The 19,652-nt window shown below is 43.4% G+C and overlaps 1 protein-coding gene across 3 annotated transcripts in view; it reads right to left on the reverse strand.

Moving 5' to 3' along the window:
• The window catches only part of PACS1 (phosphofurin acidic cluster sorting protein 1), a 1,571,500-nt gene that overhangs the window by 1,132,060 nt on the left and 419,788 nt on the right, over positions 1 to 19,652 (reverse strand). For all 3 annotated transcript variants that reach the window (XM_069207928.1, XM_069207930.1, XM_069207929.1), the window contains exon 4: positions 14,420 to 14,545. In XM_069207928.1, the coding sequence (XP_069064029.1) occupies positions 14,420 to 14,545 (126 nt within the window). The remainder of the gene's footprint in view (positions 1 to 14,419; positions 14,546 to 19,652) is intronic.

Consider the following 19,652-nt stretch of genomic DNA (forward strand, 5'->3'; position numbering starts at 1 on the left):
AGTGTCTGACCAAACATTGGTGGCGCCATGTAGTGTTGGCTCTCATTATACTAATGAGACTGCTGGATTTGGGCGGCAGCACCACCAGGTTGTGAAGAGCGGAGTCCAATTCCACACTGTGTGACAAATGTCAGCCTAACCCCTTCGGCTAGCTAGCAGGACTCACTAACACCTGAAAGTGGCGGTGATTTGTGGTAGCCGTGTGCATGACATCATAATTTCTCAGGGAAATCTGGGTGCAACAAATCTCAGCCTTTTCTCTCAGTTACATTCGTCTCACACATGCAAAGACAAACAGAAGCAAAATTAGGTTCAATGTGTTTTATTGAATCAACTATGTTCTAGATAAAAGACCATCTACTGCAATGATTAGGATGGTAAAATACAATAATAGCAATGCAGTGATAAGGAGAGTGAAACATAAGAAAAGTCCCACCATTGTGTCAGAATTCTATGGGTTAGAATTCCTACCTGCGCCACTAAGGTACTACTAGAGCACAGCAGTGTTAGCCATAATCTACCCTTGAGGTTCCCTAGGAAGACACCATCCCCCATACCTGGATTTGGTAGTAGTGAAGAGGGCTGCTGGTCTACCGAGTGCCCTCTCTCATGTAGGGTAAAAATACATCAAAAGTTTCAGCAGACAGCTGTAGAGAAGCAAAAGCATGCAGTGGCAATTTACTGGCTGGAACTCTCCCTCCAACGTATAGGGAGCAGGGGGATGTTTTATAATGAAACAGCTGAGAAAACTGTACTAACGTAAGAACACGTATGTTTCCTGTGAAGTGGCAAAGACTGTGGTGTTTCTACTTTGTACTGTTCAGAAATTAAAATTAATTATTATTAGGCTAAAGGGCACGAGTAGCAGGCCTATTGCTAAAACAACAAGCCCATAAAAGATCACTAAAATAACCTCATGACACAGTTGTTTTAAAGCGTTTCCTTCACCAGTCATGAACAGTCCACTTTTTTAGGCCAGAAAGTATAACATGTTCACTACACTAGCTGCTACAGTGTTCACTGTGCATATGCAGCTGACAAGCCTGTAAAGAAGCATACAAAAATGTTTGTACACCCTAACTACAGTCAGTAACTACATGTAATTATTTACTCACTCAGCAAACATGCACATGCACCTAAAATGCCGTGAGACATTCCTAAAGCAAAAACAGTAATAATTAAAATGAAAAATGGCAACAGGAGGAGTGTTAATAGATTATATAAGCGGTGAATACGTTTTGTAGAATATTATGTTTAGGAACTATCTACACATGGAGCAGTCAGTAAAATAAACTGTTCTGAAGTCTGAGAATTCAGGCCTTTAAATTTAGTAACATATCTGAGTCATTACTTAAAAAAGGACTAAACCTAAGGTTTACCCAATCTGGTTACAACACTCCTGTGAGAAGCTCCAGTCCCTCAGATTTCACAGCATGCCTGTACATGCATAGATACATACTGAGAGAAAGAATGTGAGTTTCCCCGGGGAGGAGGGTGGGTCACATGGGAATCTATGTAAGATTCCAATATTGGAAAACTTCAGTTACAGGTAAGTAACTTATTTTCTTACTCCAGTATTGGAATAGATTCACATGCCTTAACCAGACTAAAAAGCAGTGAAAACAAATTTTTGTTTGTTTGTAAAATTAACACATCTCCTTTGAAAATTATATATACATACAAATGCTTAACCAGTAAAATGTGTGTAACACGTAAAAGGACTGTGGGAAGAAAAGCGCGGGTCACCTTCACTGAAAAAAATGTCCTAAAACTGCTTATCCCACTGCCGCATCATTTAGAACTGCCGAGTCTAAGCAGTAGTCATGTGTATGGGTGTGCCTGTTTTTCCAGGATGCTGCTCGACAGATATCTGGGAGTGACACAACACGAATGAGCACGTACAATTGTGCTCAATGATTTGCCGGCCTTCTGGTGACAGTATCGAATGGTGCTGGATATCCATCTAGAGATGCTTTGCTTTGATAGAGGAAAACCATTCCTCATATCGCTGTAGCTTACATTTGATTATATTTGTGGACGTCAAGCACCTTTTGATGTCCAAAGAGTGAACTGACTTTACTGCTGGTGTTTGAGGATCTACAAAAGGACTTCAGAACCACAGTTTCATTAAAGTGAAAGTCTGGTGGGACTTTAGAAATTAATTGAGGGTTTGTGCGGCCAATAACCCTGTTATTCCTAAACTGAAGGAATGGTTCTTGAATTGTAAAGGCTTGGATATTGCTGACCCTTCTTGCTGATGTTAAAGAAAGAGGAAGAGCAATCTTCAAAGAGAGAAACTTGATATGCGCTTTATAGATGGGCTCAAATGGAGGCTTCATTAACTGTGAAAGTACAGTATTGAGCTGCCAAAGCGGAGGAGGTTTTATCAGTGGGAATGCTCTAAATAATCCTTTGAGGAATTGTTTGATGAGTTTGGAAGACATAGTGATGATGTTTTGGCGGATCATCAACAAAATGGGAAATTGCCACTAAATGGATATTAATGGAAGCGTGAGCCAGCCCTGAACGAGCGAAGTGTAGAAGGTAGGGAAGATTCTTTTCGGGTAAAGAGGAAATAGGATGAATGTTAGCAGCTTGGCACCATATACAAAATCTTTTCCATATGAGGCGATAGGTTCTATTAGTGAAGTCTGCACTGGCTTTGGGTAGAATGTCTCTGCAGTCTGGTGAAATGTTGAAATGTCCAAAATTCATGGAACTCAGGAGCCAGGCTGATAAACAAAGAGACTTGGGGGTGGGTTGCAGTCCGTGACTCATCGCCAGCAGAGACGGGATTGGAGTTAGCTGAATGTGACGCTCCTGTGAGAGGAGAAGTAGCTCTGTGAACCAGTGTTGGCATGGCCACTTTGAAGCTATGAGTATCATATTGCTTGGCTCGTGCTTGATCTTTCTGATGACGTTCAGCAGGGGAGGAAATGGGGAACGGTGTAGGCAAATACTCCAGACCATGCAATCGAAAATGCATTCTCTCACTACCCCAGGTGAGGATGTCAGCTTGTGAAGAACCGGCATTTCCAGTTTTTGGTGGTCATGAAGAGGTCCAGATGTGATTTGCCCCACTGGAATTGATGGTGTCCAGAATCCCCTGGTTGAGCTCCCACTCGTAACAAGAAGTCTTCAGTCTGCTGAGTATGCACGCTATAGCATTCTGTTTTCTGGGAACATGTTCTGCTCGTAGTAGCACTTTGTAGTGGATGGCAAATTCCCAGATGTGTTCTGCTTCTTGGGATAGAAGGCCTTGTGCCACCTTGTTTGTTGATGCAGTGCATCGTAGTTGTATTGTCCGTGCAGATGAACACTGACAAACTACAGATTCTGGGTAGGAATGTCTGTAAAGCAAGATGCACAGCCTTTAGATCGAGTACAGTGATGTTCAAGTGAGGGTGAGAGGACTGACATTTTCTGCTGACTTGAAGTTCTCGTAGGTAGGCTCCCCATCCCTCTAGAGAAGAGCTGGTTGTGATGACTAAAGGAGAAGGCTGAGGCAGGAAAGACAGGCCCATTGAGAGGTGTTTTTGTCTCATCTACCAGGATAGGGCGCTGATCATGCCCGGTGTGACCCTGATGAGGTTGAACGATCCTGTAAGTTGAATCCATTGATTGCTCAACTCTTATTGTAATTAGCGGCAGAATGGAGCCAGCGGAATGCAGGATGACAACGTCCCTTTAAGGAATTTGTAGAGGCGAAATGAAAGTGACATTTTTCTTTGTATAGACTTTGCTAGAGTGATTATCTTCAACTGCCTCTCTGGTGTTGGGTAGGCCCTGCTGATTGTGCTATTGTCCTGTCACCTAAGAATGTAGTTTTTTTGTGATGGATATTGAACTGACCTGCTGGGGCTGAGAATGAGACTCACCTTTGTGAACAGGCATAAGCAGGCTGTTGTTGAGTCCAGAGCTGACTGACTGGAAAATGACTTGACTAACCAGTCATCATGAAACACCTGATGTCCATGTTGTCTCAGGAAAGCTGCCACTGGTGCCAAGAATTTTGTGAAGATGTGAGGGGAGGATTTCAGGCCAAAGGAAAGTACCTTGAATTGGTAATGGTTGCCAGCTACTGTAAATCGCAGATATTTCCTGTGCTTTGGGTGAACTGGGACATGGAGATTTACGTGTTAGAAACTGAGGGTTGTCATATAGTTCCCTTCATTGAGAAGTTGGAGTATGTCCTGCAGCTTTACTATGCAGAAAGACTGGATTCCGAGATAGGTATTGAGGTTTCTCAGATACAGAATTGATCGCGATTCCCTTTGCTTTTTGCAAACTGAGAAGAAACGGCAATAGAAAGCTTTAGCTTTTTGTGCTGCAGGGACTCCCTCGATAACCCCTTTTTGGAGCATGGTTTTGACCTCCAACTTGAGAAGTAGCAGATGTTTTGGCATTGATGGCTGAGGCAGGGTTGGATGTGGTGCTTGGATGAACTCTAACATATGGCCAAAATGAACCAGGTCCAAAACCCATTGATCTGTTGTAATTTTTTGCCAACGTTGAAAGTCACTGGATATCTTTCTACACAGGCCAGGTGACAAAAGAGGGGGAGTAGCCGGAGCCTGTAACTGGCCAATGACAGCGGCCTTTGTCCTTTCCCTAATGTCCAGATTTTCCTCTTCTATTATATGCAGCCTGTGGTGGCTGTCGATGCTGATATTGGGGACAAAACTGGTGTGAGGTGGAGGTGTAAGACGGGTTATGGTACTGATGATTTATGAGGTTTATGACAGAAGACCTCTTCTTCGAGCACTTCAAAAGAGCAGTTTTCTGTATTAGAGAGTCTCCAATTACTTTGCTGTGTCCATCTTTATGGCTTGTAGGGCATCATCGATATGTTTGTCAAAGAGGGCTTACTCGTCATAAGGCATGTCCAGGATTTTATTCTGGACCTTCAGTCTAAAAGAGATAGCTTTAAGCCAGCCTTGTCTCCTTAACACTCCCTCACCTGACAGTTGTTAAAAGGCGGTTGTAGTGATTTCCATGGTGCAGTCATTAACTTCTGCCAATGATGTTCACCCACTTGCAGGATCTTTCTAGCTTCAGCCTTTGCATCTTCAGGAAGCTTGTATAGAAATGTTGCGATATCACAGCACAATTGGCAATCGTACCATCCGATGTCATCCGATGACAGCCAAAGAGTTTGCTGCTCTTACGGTAAGAGCTGACATAGACGAAAACCTCTTGTCTATGTTTTCAAGCCTCCTACCTTCCTTGTCCAGAGGCACTGAAATGGCTGCTGATGGATTTCTAGATTTGCGCTGCACTGCCTGTGTCATCACAGAGTCCAGTTTTGAATGTCCAAAAAGGCATACAGGAGCTTTCTCTGGAGCCTTATATTTTTTTAATTCAGGGTGGTAGTACTGGGGCAAAAGTAGCAGGGTTATTATATTTTGATGCCCTGTTCCCATCTATATTGGGCAGAACCCTGACACTTTTCTGAAATTGCTCCTTGAAGTCATATGGGAAGACGTCCATTTGCTTTGTTGGCATTGGCAGTTCAAAACTCCTGCTGCTCTTTCCAGCAAATTATCGAATCCCCTGATATCTTCCAGAGGAAAATCCACAGGGGTTGGTGATGGAGATGATGGTGTCTTCAGTAAATAGTCCTCCCATTCGGAGTGTGCTTCCTGGAATCCACGTTACTCCCTTTCCCCATCACAAGATGAGGGATCTTGGAGAGCAGCTGTTTTATGGAGACTGTTGTGGTGAAGAGGAGATTAGTAGCAGTGTCGAAGCCTCAGGAGATAACAGGTGCAGAGATGAGGGGTTTCGTCGGCAGCAAGGTGTGAGCAGTGGAAGGCGATATTGGAAAGCACCTTCTGCAGAAAGACAACATAAATTGGAGATCTGACACCAAAGAAGGAAGGCATACAACATCCTCTTGGTACTGTTGATGACACTGACACCGAGGGGTGCAATAGTCTGGTACATAATATTCTTCCTCGTCGTAGCCTTCTTCCTGACACTTGACATGTAACTCGGATGCGCTGTGAGCCACACTAGAGGGACCCCAATCATCCGAGTCCTCTTCTTTCAAGAAAAGTGCCGGTATTAATAGCAACAGCTTGTTTGGAGAAGTTTAAGCCGGTGTTAGATGCTGTGATTTTTCTTGGCTCCGTTTTTCAGAAATTTTCCCTGCCATCAACAAGGTCCTCAACGAGGTCGTTGACAAGTGTGTTGTAGATAGGGGTTTGCTCGTTGACCCTGCTGAAGGTTTTCCCGTTGATGGGAGTGCAGTCGTCGACGAGGGTGTGTTCCTCGATGGGAGTACTGTCGTCGACCGACGCTTCATAGTAGATGTCTTTAACGAGATTTTGTTTTTAGCATCGACGATTAGGAAACTGACTCGTCGACGAAGTCATCGTAGTGAACGCAGATGCTGTTCTCCGCGTAGAGATGGTACTTACAACTTACAGCAGATCCAGTGATCCACCATAGTGAAATGTAGGCAGTGCCTAGCAGCTTAGGCTGTCTAGGGGTCAATTGTAGCATAGCAGCCAAGGCTAAGCTAGGAGACATGCAAAGCTCTTGCAATACCACAATAGTCACACAGTACTTATACACAATAAAAGACAATACTCAGTGTTACTAAAAAAAGGTACTTTATTTTAGTGACACAAGACCAAAAATATCTTAGAGGCAATACTTCTTCTGGAGGTAAGTATTATACACAATATATACACTGGTAACCAAAATCATGTAAGTAAACAGTCAGAAAATAGTGCAGTGAATAACAAAATAGGTTGAAATGGGCCAAGGGGGCAAAACAAACCATATACTAAAATAGTGGAATGTGAAAGTCAGTTTCCCACCTAGGCAAGTGTAGTGAGTAGAGGGGTGCTGGAAGTGTAGGAAAACACCAAAGGTAAGTAAAATACCCCATCCCAGAGCCCAGGAAAGCAGGAGTAAAACACAGCAAGTTTTGTAACACACACTAGAAGTCGTGATAGAAGATAATGCAAGAACCAGAAGAGACTGCAAGAGACCAATGATGGATTCCTGGACCTAAAGACCTCTGGAAGAAGGGGACCAATTCCAACAAGCACTGGAGAGTCCAGGGAGAACAGGAGCCCCTGCTAACCCAGATGAAGGTGCAAAAGAGGAACCACTGGTGAGAAGACAAAGTAAGTATTGCACCAATGAAGACAAATACGGGTTCCTGGTTGGTGCACAATATGTCCCATGCTAGATGGATGAATGCAGTCTGGTTTGCGACAGACGGAGCTCTCAGCATCTCAGAGAGCCCTCAGAAGACCAGACAGCGTGCACAGGAGTCCCACAGCAAGGGGACAAATGAGTTGCAAATGGCAGTCATCGCAGCACTACACAAAGGGACCCCATGCCGCCTGGGAACAACTCACAGAGCTTCGCAGGATAGAGTGCTGGGGAGCTGGGATACGCTGTGCATGAAGGATTTCTTGGAAAAGCTCACAGAAGCCCTAGGAGCTGCAAAACACTTGATGCACAGGGGTACTGTCTGGCACAGGGAGGCAAGCTCTTACCGCCACCAAATATGGACAGCTGGACCTTTGGACTTGGTACGTTAATCCACCACCTGTGTTCCAGGATCCACGCTCGTTGTTGGGAGAGGGGACCCAGAGTACCGGTCGTCACTGCAGAGGTGTGCCTGCTGAAGCAGGGAAGTGACTCCATCACTCCACGGGAGTCCCCTTCGGTTCTTCTGGTACAGGATGAAGACAGGCAGTTCTCGGAGCATGCACAACCTGGAAACTGTTGCAGTTGCTGGCAGGAGCTGAAGTTACAGAGTTGCAGTAGCCTTCTTTGATACTTTGTTGCAGTTGTAGAGTTCCTGGAGCAGTTCTGCTGTTGATCCAATGGAAGAAGATGAAGTAAAGGATGCAGAGGATCCCTGCTGGAGTCTTGCAATCCGAATCTGAGGAAATACCCAGAGGAGAGACCTTAAATAGCCCTCAGAGGAGGATTGGTCACCTAAGCAGGTGTGGACCAATCAGGAGGGGTCTCTGATGTCACCTACTGGCCCTGGCCAATCAGATGCTCCCAGAGTATCCCAACACCTTGGAATCCAAGATGGCAAAACCCAGGAACACTCTGGAGGAGGTCTGGGCACCACCCCTGGGGTGGTGATGGACAGGGGAGTGGTCCTTTGTCCAGTTTCGTGCCAGAGCAGGGGCTGGGGGTACCCGAACTGGTGTAGACTGGATTATGCAAGGAGGGCACCATCTGTGCCTTTCAAAGCACTACCAGAGGCTCTGGGAGGAAACCCCTCCCAAGCCTGTAACACCTATTTCCAAAGGGAGAGGGTGTAACACCACTGTCCCAAAGGAAATACATTGTTCTGCCTTCCAAGGACTGGGCTGCCCAGGCCCCAGGAGCCTGCCTGTGAGGTGGCAGCAGCTGGGGCTAAAGTGAAACCTCAGAAGACTGGTATGGCAGTACTTGGGGTCCATGGTGGAGCACCCAGGGAGCATGGAATTGCCCCCCCTAATACCAGAATCAGATTGGGGTATAATTTCCGGTTCCTAGACACCTCACATGGCCATATCCGGAGGTACCACTGTGAAGCTACATATTTGTATTGACCTATATGTAGTGCACACTTATAATGGCGTCCCCACACTCACAAAGTCCGGGAAAATGGGTCTGGATGATGTGGGGGCACCTTGGCTAGTGCAGGGGTGCCCTCACACACAGGTACTTTGCACCTAGCCTTCGGGGTCTGAAGGTTAGATGTATAGGTGACTTATAAGTGACCTGGTGCAGTGCAAATAGCTGTGAAATACTGCTTGCACTATTTCACTCAGGCTGCAATGGCAGTCCTGAAAAAGTGTTTGTATGAGCTCCTTACGGATGGCAAAAGAAATGCTGCAGCCCATAAGGATCTCCGGAACCCCAATGTCCTGGGTACCATATACTAGGGACTTATAAGGGGGGGTCCAGTATGCCAATTTGGAGTGGAATACTGGGTTACCAGTATGTAAGTACAAATTTGGAATCCGAGAGAGAATAAGCACTGGAGTTCTGGTTAGCAGGACTCCAGTGACACAGTCAAGCATATTGACAAAACAGTAAAACATACTGACATGTAGGCCACAAACTATGAGCACTGGGGTCCTGGCTAGCAGGATCCCAGTAAGACAGTAAAAACACACTGACAAACACTGACTAGTAGACCAAGAATGGGGGTTAACCATGCTAAAAAGAGGTTACTTTCTCACAGTTGTAATCGACGTAGCAGGGAAAATCTTTGTCGGCGGTGGAGAGGACAATTTTCTCATCGACGGTGGAGATGACAATTTTCTTGTCAACCGTGGTGAAGACATTTTTCTCGTTGGAGGTGATCAGCTCGTTGACAGTGCAGATGCAGATTTCTTAAAAGTGTCTGACATTTGTGGGCGGTGTAGGCAGTTCAGAAACTGACTTTGAAATCTATTTTGAGGACAAAGTGGATGTTTTTTTCTCCTTTGCTATGAAGAAGGCTCCCCTTTACCTGGGGATCTGGGAGGGCTTTGTCCTCTGTAAGATTCTTTAGAGGACTTTTGTGAAGACTTCTGAGGGAGCTCCATAGACTTGACCAGAACCTCTCTCTTGTGAGATCTTCTAGAGGAGGAGGATGAATACTCAATGTCCCTGTCCGATATAGGTGCCTTCCTAGTCTTGCGCTTTTGGAGCCATAACAGAAGCCTCCCCTCACAGCCCTTTAAAGTCTTAGTAGAAAAGGTCCTACAAATATTACAATCCTCAACTTTATGTGAAGGATGGAGGCAATAAATACATTCCTGATGAGTATCATCAGAGAAAAGCCTCTTATTTCCACAGGTAGCACAGTCTATGAATAGAGTCTTTTTTGCGTATTCTGACATGATGGAGTCAGATTTTAAAGCAGGAGAAACACAAATACAGAGGAAAAGGAATACCTCTGTATATATTTTATGAAATATAGCTTCCTATTTCTCTGAAGAATAAGTGTGGTGAGAGTTGAGCAGAGCTCAGTGGAGACTCCCTTGCATGGAGTGCAGTAGAAATCTGAGGGGCTGGAGCTTCTCACAGGAGTAATCTACAGGGTGGTGCAACCTGATTGGTTAAGCCTTGTGTTTAGTCGTTTTTTAAGTAATGACTCTGACATGTTACTAAATTTAAAGGCCTAGTGATGTGGCAACACAGAGGGGCTTATGTCATTCCAACAGCTGGGAGACTGATACGCACTAGCTAACACTCAGTTCTTCCGTTTCCTTCAACTGCGCCATGCCCTGGGGGCTCTCCTGCCTCCGGCCAAGTCCCTCCCCGAACACAGCCCGCTTGAGGCGAAACTCCTGATGGGAAAACTAGGAAGAGGTGCTGTAACACAGACTTACTGTTCCCTACTCACCAACACGCCGGATGGACTTGCAGGGCTGTGCGACAGGTGGGCGACCTGGGTGGGTGAACTGGATGAGGACGACTGGAGGGAGGCCTACCTTGCACCCCGGGAGCTGGCCATATTGCTGAGATTGAGGATTGTGCAGATTAATTACTTTCACATGACGTACCTCACTGCGTGGCGCATGCAACACGTGAGTACTCGGACCTCTGCGGGGTGCGCGAGATGTGGCCAAGTAGGGACACGTCTCTTACATGTGGCTTAGGAATGCCCAATGGTGCGCCCCTTCTGGGAGGGGTGGGGAGGGAAGTTTCTACAGTGCTGGGGCGCTCGATCAATTTGAGCGTGAGGGTGGCGATACTGGGCCTCTTGGAGGAGTTAGGCAGGGTCCGGAGGAGAGAACTTTTATTGGGATGGCCGGCCTAGTGGACAAATGGGACATTGCGCAACAATGGAAAAATCCAGAGACGCCGCCCGTCACAAAGTGGCGAGCGGGGATGGACTGGTGCTCTCAAGTAGAAAAGACGATCTATGAGGCGAGTGGCTGTCCCGGAAATATGAGGCAATCTGGGAGAAATGGCGGGCACACTGTGAACTGAACTACTGAACCATGTCTTTGCCCTGGGCCAGGGTGGGGGGTATTTGGCTCCCAGCTGCACACCAATGCACCTGTGCTCTACCGTACTCACTGTGTTGCTGTTGTCTTTTGTTCTTTACTTCAAAAAAGAAATCAATTTGGATATATAAAAAATAAAAAAAACATTTAAAGGCCAAGGCACTTTAGAGTCTATTTCTCCCACTGCATTGCTTTTTAAGGTGCCGGGGACTCCCATCTCAACGATAGTGAATGATTCAAGCATGTGAAACTATTAAAGGTCCAATACTGGAGTAAACATTGTTCCTCATCAGGAGTAATTTAACCAGGAACTGGGGTAAATATGTAGTTGTCCGAAGACAGTCTGTATATTTTCAATCAAAACGAATACTAATTAAGAAAGGAAAACTAAACAGATATTTCCAGTAGTCCGTCTGTTGAAGCTGTTAACACTTTTGCCTGCATGCAGTGATAATGATCCATCAGAATCTTTGAAAATGAAGGGCACTGCTGGTAAGTTACAAAGGACTTTATTAACTCACAGGATATAACAGAACATGCACCAGAGGATATAATTAAGTCAATGTTTTTATTTATTTTTTGTAATGGAACATCCCTGGAACATAAGCTACGTGTAAATCATTTAAGATGCACTTAGTAATCCTTCCCTTGGAGACAGTTCCACATTTTCACCACGAAAAAATAAAGAGATCTACTGCAAGCTACAACGATAAATTATTTCGACATACACTTCTTTCTTTGTAGTTCGAAACAATCAAAAATGCTTCAAGATGGTTAACTCGAGGGTACGTTGTGCCGAAAACAAATGTGCCACAAAAGATGAGCAGTATATAATTAAGAGCACAAGAGTTAGTAAGCCACCTCCAGTATTTTAATGGCCTTCCCCATATTTTCAGCTATGACAAGTAAAAAACAAACTCCAGAAAATCATTTACATTACGAATGAAAAGTACACTATCAAAAAATAATTGACGAAAAATAATATTAATGCATTTTGGAATATTCCTAGATGAATTTTAAAGCAGAGCATGGATCAATCTTAAAAAGAATACAAATGATTATATACAAACTGAAGCTCGACCATCTGCTAGTCATGGCAGAAACTGAATACACGTGCAAACGGGGGGTGTTTTTCAGTGTGAAAGGTGGAAACTCTACTTAGAGGAACCTGGAAAACACAAGTATTTATGGTGGCCCACTAGGTGAACCCCTTGTCACTCAGGTGCATTTAAAAAATAGATTTCCTAGGCAGTCCACGCACTTGTGACAGCTAGTGTAAAGTTTAAGCCCCTCTCTTTTCTAATCGCCAACATATGCGGTTTAAACATCGTTTTTGCAAGCTGCTATTCTAAGTTCACTGCTGTAAAGTGGAATAGCTGCACTCGGAATTAATTTGTAAACGTATGGGTGACACTATTTGCCTGCATCATTAAACCAAACTCTTTGTTTGATTTATCTAGTCTGAGAAACTACTCGGTAACCGAGATTATGTTAAATGGGACGTAACCACTGGGCAAACACGTTTATAAATAAAGAAAAGAAAAAGCAACCATACACAAATAATAACCACGCATTGTAGGTGACCGTGGACTGCCTTGATGACAGAAAAAGAAGCAAAATACTTACAAGATGATACGGCACCGGCTTTAGAGCAGTGGACCGGTGCGGCCGCACTGCGCGCTGACCTGAAGGGGGCCACTAATCTCAGGAGGGCACTGTGTTGAGCAATAACACAGCATTTGAAAGCACCTACTGCAGAGTCCCTTGTGCGTCCAGATTTTAGGTAGCAATAAAACTGTCAAGATAACTATTGTGATTAATGTTCCTGCTAGAGACAAAGCAAGAGAGATCGAAGGTTTGTCTAGCGGCAGTCTCGACTGGCTGTGTAGTATTGCAGTCTGTTCATATGCCTGCTGCAAAGGACATACCTTTTATGTGGATAGCTGAGTGGGTTAGTAAAGCCTGCTTTTACTAGCGTTTTAAAAATAATTAAATTCATGTGAGAGGGATGTAGTGAGGGAATCCGAGGAGGCGGTCATAAGGCAGGGCAGAAAACGATTGTCGCAGCAGACGCCACCTGCGCTAAAGCTTGCCCTCATATGATATCATGTCACCAGGACACAAATATTTTACTATAAACATCATTGTTTTAAGTGTGTTGATCCTATTGCCCAAATTACATTGAAGCACTACCACGAGTTAAAAAATTTACTGCGATGCTGTCAAAACAGTTATCTGGTAACCCCCAGAGTGTGACAAATACATCACCCAAAACTCGGAGACTTACAACTGAGATCAGAAAAAGAACAAAAAAATACACTTGCACATTACCTACCTTGTATAATAAAGGAAGCAGTACCATTTATTCTGCTCAGCAGAATGCACTAATACAAATCGAATGCACTAAGGAAATATAGTAAACTGCAAAGCTGTGGCAATTATTGTATGTTTAGGTGTGACAATAGAGCATGTTGCTTTGAACTGTGTTGTGGGCATTGTTATATTTGATTATGTGATCTTCCGTGCTGCTCTCCAAACCCTCTCTCACACCCTTGAACTGTGTAATTATTTGAAACCATGCGTCTCCCCATTTTCAAATGCTAATGTTGTCATCACTTTCCATGTGATGCAGACAAATAGATGCTCTTTTGTTATTACCCTATATTTTAATCCCTGTAAAAAACTCTCCCTACTTCTTGTCAGCTCGACAATGTGCCTGTATAATACAATTGCTAACATGTATTCTGTTTGTCTGCCCCTGCATGGATAATGGGTCACTTTAGTCCTCTGTTCACCGTACCTGTAACATTTCCTTTAACCTTACATTTTGCTATTAAACGTGATTTTGTTTCTGTTTTCCAACAACCTCTACATATTGTTCTCACCTCGTACAGCACAATTCCTTGATTCCTTAAGAACTTTATGGTCTATCACCCCTTTTTCTATTGTCTTCCTCTCTTATATACGTTATGATGCACTCTTCGTCGCTGTGGAGTATTTAGACAAATGTGCTGGTGTCCAATGGAGTAACTGAACCACTGTGTATCTATGATCAAACAAGCATCACTGATCTGTATCAAATGCATGTCCCAGTTGTACTGTAAAACACAGCCTAAAAAAAAAAAAGGCAAATATCTGCATACAACACATTTTTGTATATGTGCTAATAATACAGTCAATATGTGGTTGACTTTCTATCGTTAAATATGTATTGTGCAGCTCTCCGAAGCACGGTTGGGTGAGGATGCACTATAAAAGACAATAAAAAATAATTTTGAAATGCTCTCGGTATACGTGACATTAAGATCTTATCTTAAGAATCTTAAAGTTTAGGGCTACAGGCATTCGGACTAGGACTATAACATACTCAGCTGAAAGAATACACAGTTAAACTAAAATCAAGCCTCCAAAAATTGTATCAAGAAGAATAAAGGCCAAAGCCGCCTCACCTCCGCCATGTTAATGAGCCCCACAGCCAGGGTTTTGTATCCAAGAATCGTCCGGTTTTTGTACCTTTTTCTTCTCTGCAGCATTATCTGCAGTTTATTGGCATCCCTCTTCAGAAAGTGGGGGTACTGTTGAGAAAGTAAGAACATCAAATTCTACGGAAAAGACAGCTGAAACTGTTACAAATTATGTAGTAGTTATTTAGAATGTGCTAAATTGTTATTTGTCTATCATAAAAAGATGCAGGAAAGAAATACAGAAACATAACTCATTGATTGCATCTAAAACACAAGCATTTGTACTGCAATAGGTCTCGTATTTGTGAGAATTTGAACTATTGGCGTTGTAAATGCATGAGTGGACTTTTCTTACCACATTAATTGGTCACCCCTGCCTCATAATTTGGTGTTTTCCTGGCACACAATTCTGCTATCCCTGCATCTAACCAAAACAGTTCCATTTACCTTCTTTCTCCATCTACAGCAAAAAATGAAAATGTTGACATTTAGCATCCTAATTTAAATCTGCCACACTAATTCCAATAGAATAACATTTTCACCACCCCACCATCAGAGTTGCTGGCTGGCTAAGACAACTCCCCCAAAAAAGACACAAGACAGCCACGAAGGATTAACAAGCGAAATAAGAGACATAAATTGGAAGGGTCACTCAGACATATCAAGAGTGTTCAAACAGTTATTGTGTAATAAGGATGTAATGTTGGCCTGAATGGTGGTCACAACTGCAATAAGGAGAGATTATTAAAACATATACAATTACCATGTAAATCCAATAAAAACCTTTATCAGAAATGAACTTTTGGTATCAGACTGCAATGCTCAAAACTGCCCCTAGAGGGCACCACAACAAAAATAGTATTTAGAAGAAACATGGTAATGTAACCATACAATCAGCCGCTAGAGGGCATAACCATATGAAAACCGAATGGCAGAAAGTAATGAACTGTAACTATATATTTAGCCCCTAGAGGCTGTAGAGCCTTGAACATTTTTAGGCCTAATAGCAAGCCTACTAGAATATTATTACAAACAAGACCCTTAAATCACAAACTCCCAAGTGTAAAACAAAAGCTACAGCCATGACAGAACTTAAAAAGACACTAAATGGTGGGAGAGGTTACTATTTTGGGGTCCCTCCCAACCTAGTGTAGGGTCGCAGAAATGACCTAGACAAAAACAGTGTGTCGAGCTGAACATTTTGATGGAAGTCCCATTGTCCTAGGACCACCACATGGTGAGTCATGGGCACAAATGTTTTGCTAAAGCAATGTCACGCAAAGTATTAAGGGGCGAGTTTCCGAGTGCAGTGAATATTGTAGTACCTTGACTATAATGCTCAGAACAGCACCTACAGGGCATAGGGCATTACACATTGTTAAGCCTACTAGAATAAAATTATAAACAAAGCCCTAAAAACACACAAACTACTTCCAGCTGTAAAACAAAAGCTCCAGCCATAAGAGAGCTTAAAAAGACACTGCTAGGTGGCAGGGGTTATTTGTTTGGGGTCCCCCACTATCAGACTGGGGACCCAGAGATTACGTACACAGGAGCATGTCGTGCTGAACCATTCGGGGTGGTCTCATTGCCCTATGACCACCACAGGCTGAGTTATGAGCAAAATATTTTATTAAAGGAATTCCCCACAAAGCATTATGGGATGAATTGCATGAGTGCAGTGAATATTGTAGTACTGGCTCTCCCGCTGTGCCGGGAGAGCTGTTTTGAGGATTTCTCTGTTTTTTTCCTCTTGAAACGGCTGCTGTTTGCATATTTTTCAACTGCTAAACCTGGGACGAATTCAGGAATGGGGTTGCAAATTTAAATGACTCCGATTTGGTACACTGTGACGTAACTGGGAATTAGGCAAAGCGTTCCAAGACCTACGATCGAGTTTGTGCTTCAAACTGCTATCACTACCATGGGGCGTGAAGGAGAGAGTCAAGAAAATTTGAATGACTCCAACTGAGTAACAGTGTGACGCAAATGGTACTCATTCAAAGAGCTGCAATACGTCTGATCTAGTCCCTGGTATATGAAACTTCAAAGCGCCATAGCCACCATGAAGCGCGAAGGGGAGAGACAAAAGAAAACAGTAGTACACACACTAAAGTATATGGCCGATCTTGCAATAATCCATGTAACAGGGTCAGTCTGCAAGGTGAAACAAAGCAGCGTCAATGCGGGACAAACAAAGCATGTATGTAGGAAATCAAGGGAATTTTGAAAGACAGGCCCAGGAACGAATGAAAGTGATGGGCATGGTTAAAGCCCAAAGAATAGATTACATGTTGAGAAGAGCAGCGCTTGCGTGCTGCTAGGCTCAAAATACACACAAACACTCGCACAAAAGTGTTCAGTGAAGCAGCTTTATCATCTAGAAATCCTCACAATAAAAATGACATTTCTTAAACGGTTCAATTTCTCCAATTTCCGATTTTGCTGTTATAGCATATACGTTTTGAGGCCAAATACTGACATTTCAGTGTTGATGCAGATCCGCTCCTCACACCATTCACTGTGGATATGCTAAAACTTAATGTTTTTCAGTCACTGGGTGTTTCTTGCCAGGGGTGACCTAGAAGAGGATGTCACTTTTACGTCGAAGTATACTAGATAGTCCAGCTGTCTGGTTTGCAAAGACATCTTGTAGACATTCTTAAAGTTGAAAGCTTTCCTTGGAATGTATTCTGCCCATTGATTACCATTGGTTTTGTACATCACATTTGCTTGCTTTCGCTTTGCTGGGTTTATTTGTTTTAGGCTGTCTAGCTTGAGGTAGTCCCTCCCATGGAGCACCGCCTGTTCACCATCGCTCTTTTTATTCTTCTACAAGTGCTTGCTTTCTATAAAAAAAAAGTATTTCAATTATGTTCTTAGCTTGTCATATTTGCAGTGCATTCAAATAGAGGTCAAATGTCAGGCTCTGCCTTTCCCGGAGCTTGGTGTTTAATTTTCTTACTCTCACTTCAGACTAAGATGATTTATGTGAAAATCCTTCTTTGTAGTAGCACAGAACAAAACTTAAATATCTGTAAATTACTGGTGCAAATATTTCAAAATATATCAGGATTAGAAAAGCCAAACGAAACACATTTTTTGCAATTCTATAGTATGGAGGAAGCAACTATTTCAGAACAAATCAATAAACTTGATGATGCCATTTCCACACATTATCATTTGTGTGCTGTATAGTTTAATCAGAAAAACTGTGTGAGCAAATGTAATGGTCATTTCAACTGAAAAGATGTCTGTAATTGCAGTGCACTACAACACCTTGCAAACTCCATTCTACGCACTCCACCTTAAGACACTCTATGCCAGTACACTCCATGACCCACGACTCCCCTCTATGCTAAGACACTCCACTCTACAACACAACACAACACTGCATGACACTCCACAAAAATCAATGCCATTTTAATCTATTCTACACAACACAACTCCACTTTAAGGCACTCCACTCTACGGCACTTGACTCCGCGCTATACAATGCCACTCTACAACTCTTCACCCCACCCCACTCTGACACTATGCCCCTCTACTCTATGATGCAACACTCAATGACACTATACTCCATGCCACTCTAAGCCCCTCTACTCTACGCCACTTCACTTTAGGCCACTCTAAGACACTCCACGATACTCCCCTCTATGACACTATGCCATTCCACTCTACTCCACGCTACTACTCTCCAAGGCCCTCCTCTCTACAAAACTCCACTCTACAGCACTTAATGCCACTTTACTCCATTCTACCCTCCACCACGGTATGCCACACTATTCTATGCCACTCTGTGGCAGTCCACTGTACTCTATTATATGACATTACATCACTCTATGCTATGCCACTCTAAGACACTACTCGCTCCATTCTGGGCCAATTCACTCTATACTGCTCCATTCTATGCCATTCTACAACATTGTAATCCACAACACTCATCTCCACTCCATTCTACGTCACTCTACTCCACTGTACAACACTACTCAACACTTCACTCTATGCCACTCTACGCCATTCTACGACACTTCACTCTATTCCACTCTATGCCATTCCACTATGACATTCTACAACACTTTACTCCACTCCATGCTATGCCACTTCACTCTACGACACTCCACACCACTCCACGCCACTCCACTCTATGCCACCCTCCTCTACACCATAAACTATTAGCCATGGTGTACAGCAGCCCTGTCTAAAACACATTGGAAAAGCCAATAGCTCTTGCACAGGCGGGACCTATTGGCTTTGCCAATGTATGTTAGGTACAGCCTTTTATCAGGAAAGTAATGCACAGGGTTGCTCCTGGTGTGCACCACAGCACCATTATTATCCCCATCCTGCACAAAACTGCATCTTTTCTTGAATTAATGGATGGACACTGCCTACCCTACGACTACTGACATTAAAAGGTCAGATATTAATTCTATACAATCTGCAGATGTAGCATCGTAAGCCTTGAATCAGGGTACACTCATAGGATCGAGTAACTCCTCTTGGTGATATTGCTCATTGGCATCAACTCCTTTGTTGAATTGTTTTCCGGCAGGCGGGTGAGAAAGGAGTGGAAGGGAAGTATAGGGAAAAGATGGCCATGCAATGCATAAATACATATGTACAAATATATATTCAAGTGTATAGTAACTGCAATGGCCACAGGCGACCCAGGGGGAGGGAGGGCGCACATGAATCTAGAGCACCACAAGCCACGAACAGATGCATACAGGGTAAGTAAGATGGCTGTATTTGCAAATGCTCTGAATAGACTGTAAAGAAGTCTATCTGCAAATTTGGTGGCTAGGCTGTAGGAGTTGCAGGTGAGTGAAAAAGTGTTCATAGCACAACCTGACCTACATTGGCTTGTTGACATACTAGCACATCCACATAGTAGTATTTTGTGAATGTACATGGTGTTGACCATGTAGTTACCTTACAGATGTCAGCTATAGGGATATTTCTGAAACAAACATAGTAGCACCTTTTTTCCTAGGGGAACGTGCCTTAGGGTTAACAGGTAATGCTCTTATCTTTAGCATAACAAGTTTGAATGCATTTAACTATTCATCTAGCTATGCCAAATTTGGATACTGTACTGCCTTTGAGAGTATTTGAAAAAGCTACAGAGAGCTGCTTAGTTTTCCTAAAGTCTTTTGTTCTATCAATGTAAAATATGAGTGCTCTTTTAACATCTAGAGTGTGGAGAGCTCTTTCT

This window comes from Pleurodeles waltl, chromosome 9, assembly GCF_031143425.1.
Source record: "Pleurodeles waltl isolate 20211129_DDA chromosome 9, aPleWal1.hap1.20221129, whole genome shotgun sequence".
NCBI classification, from domain to species: domain Eukaryota; kingdom Metazoa; phylum Chordata; class Amphibia; order Caudata; family Salamandridae; genus Pleurodeles; species Pleurodeles waltl.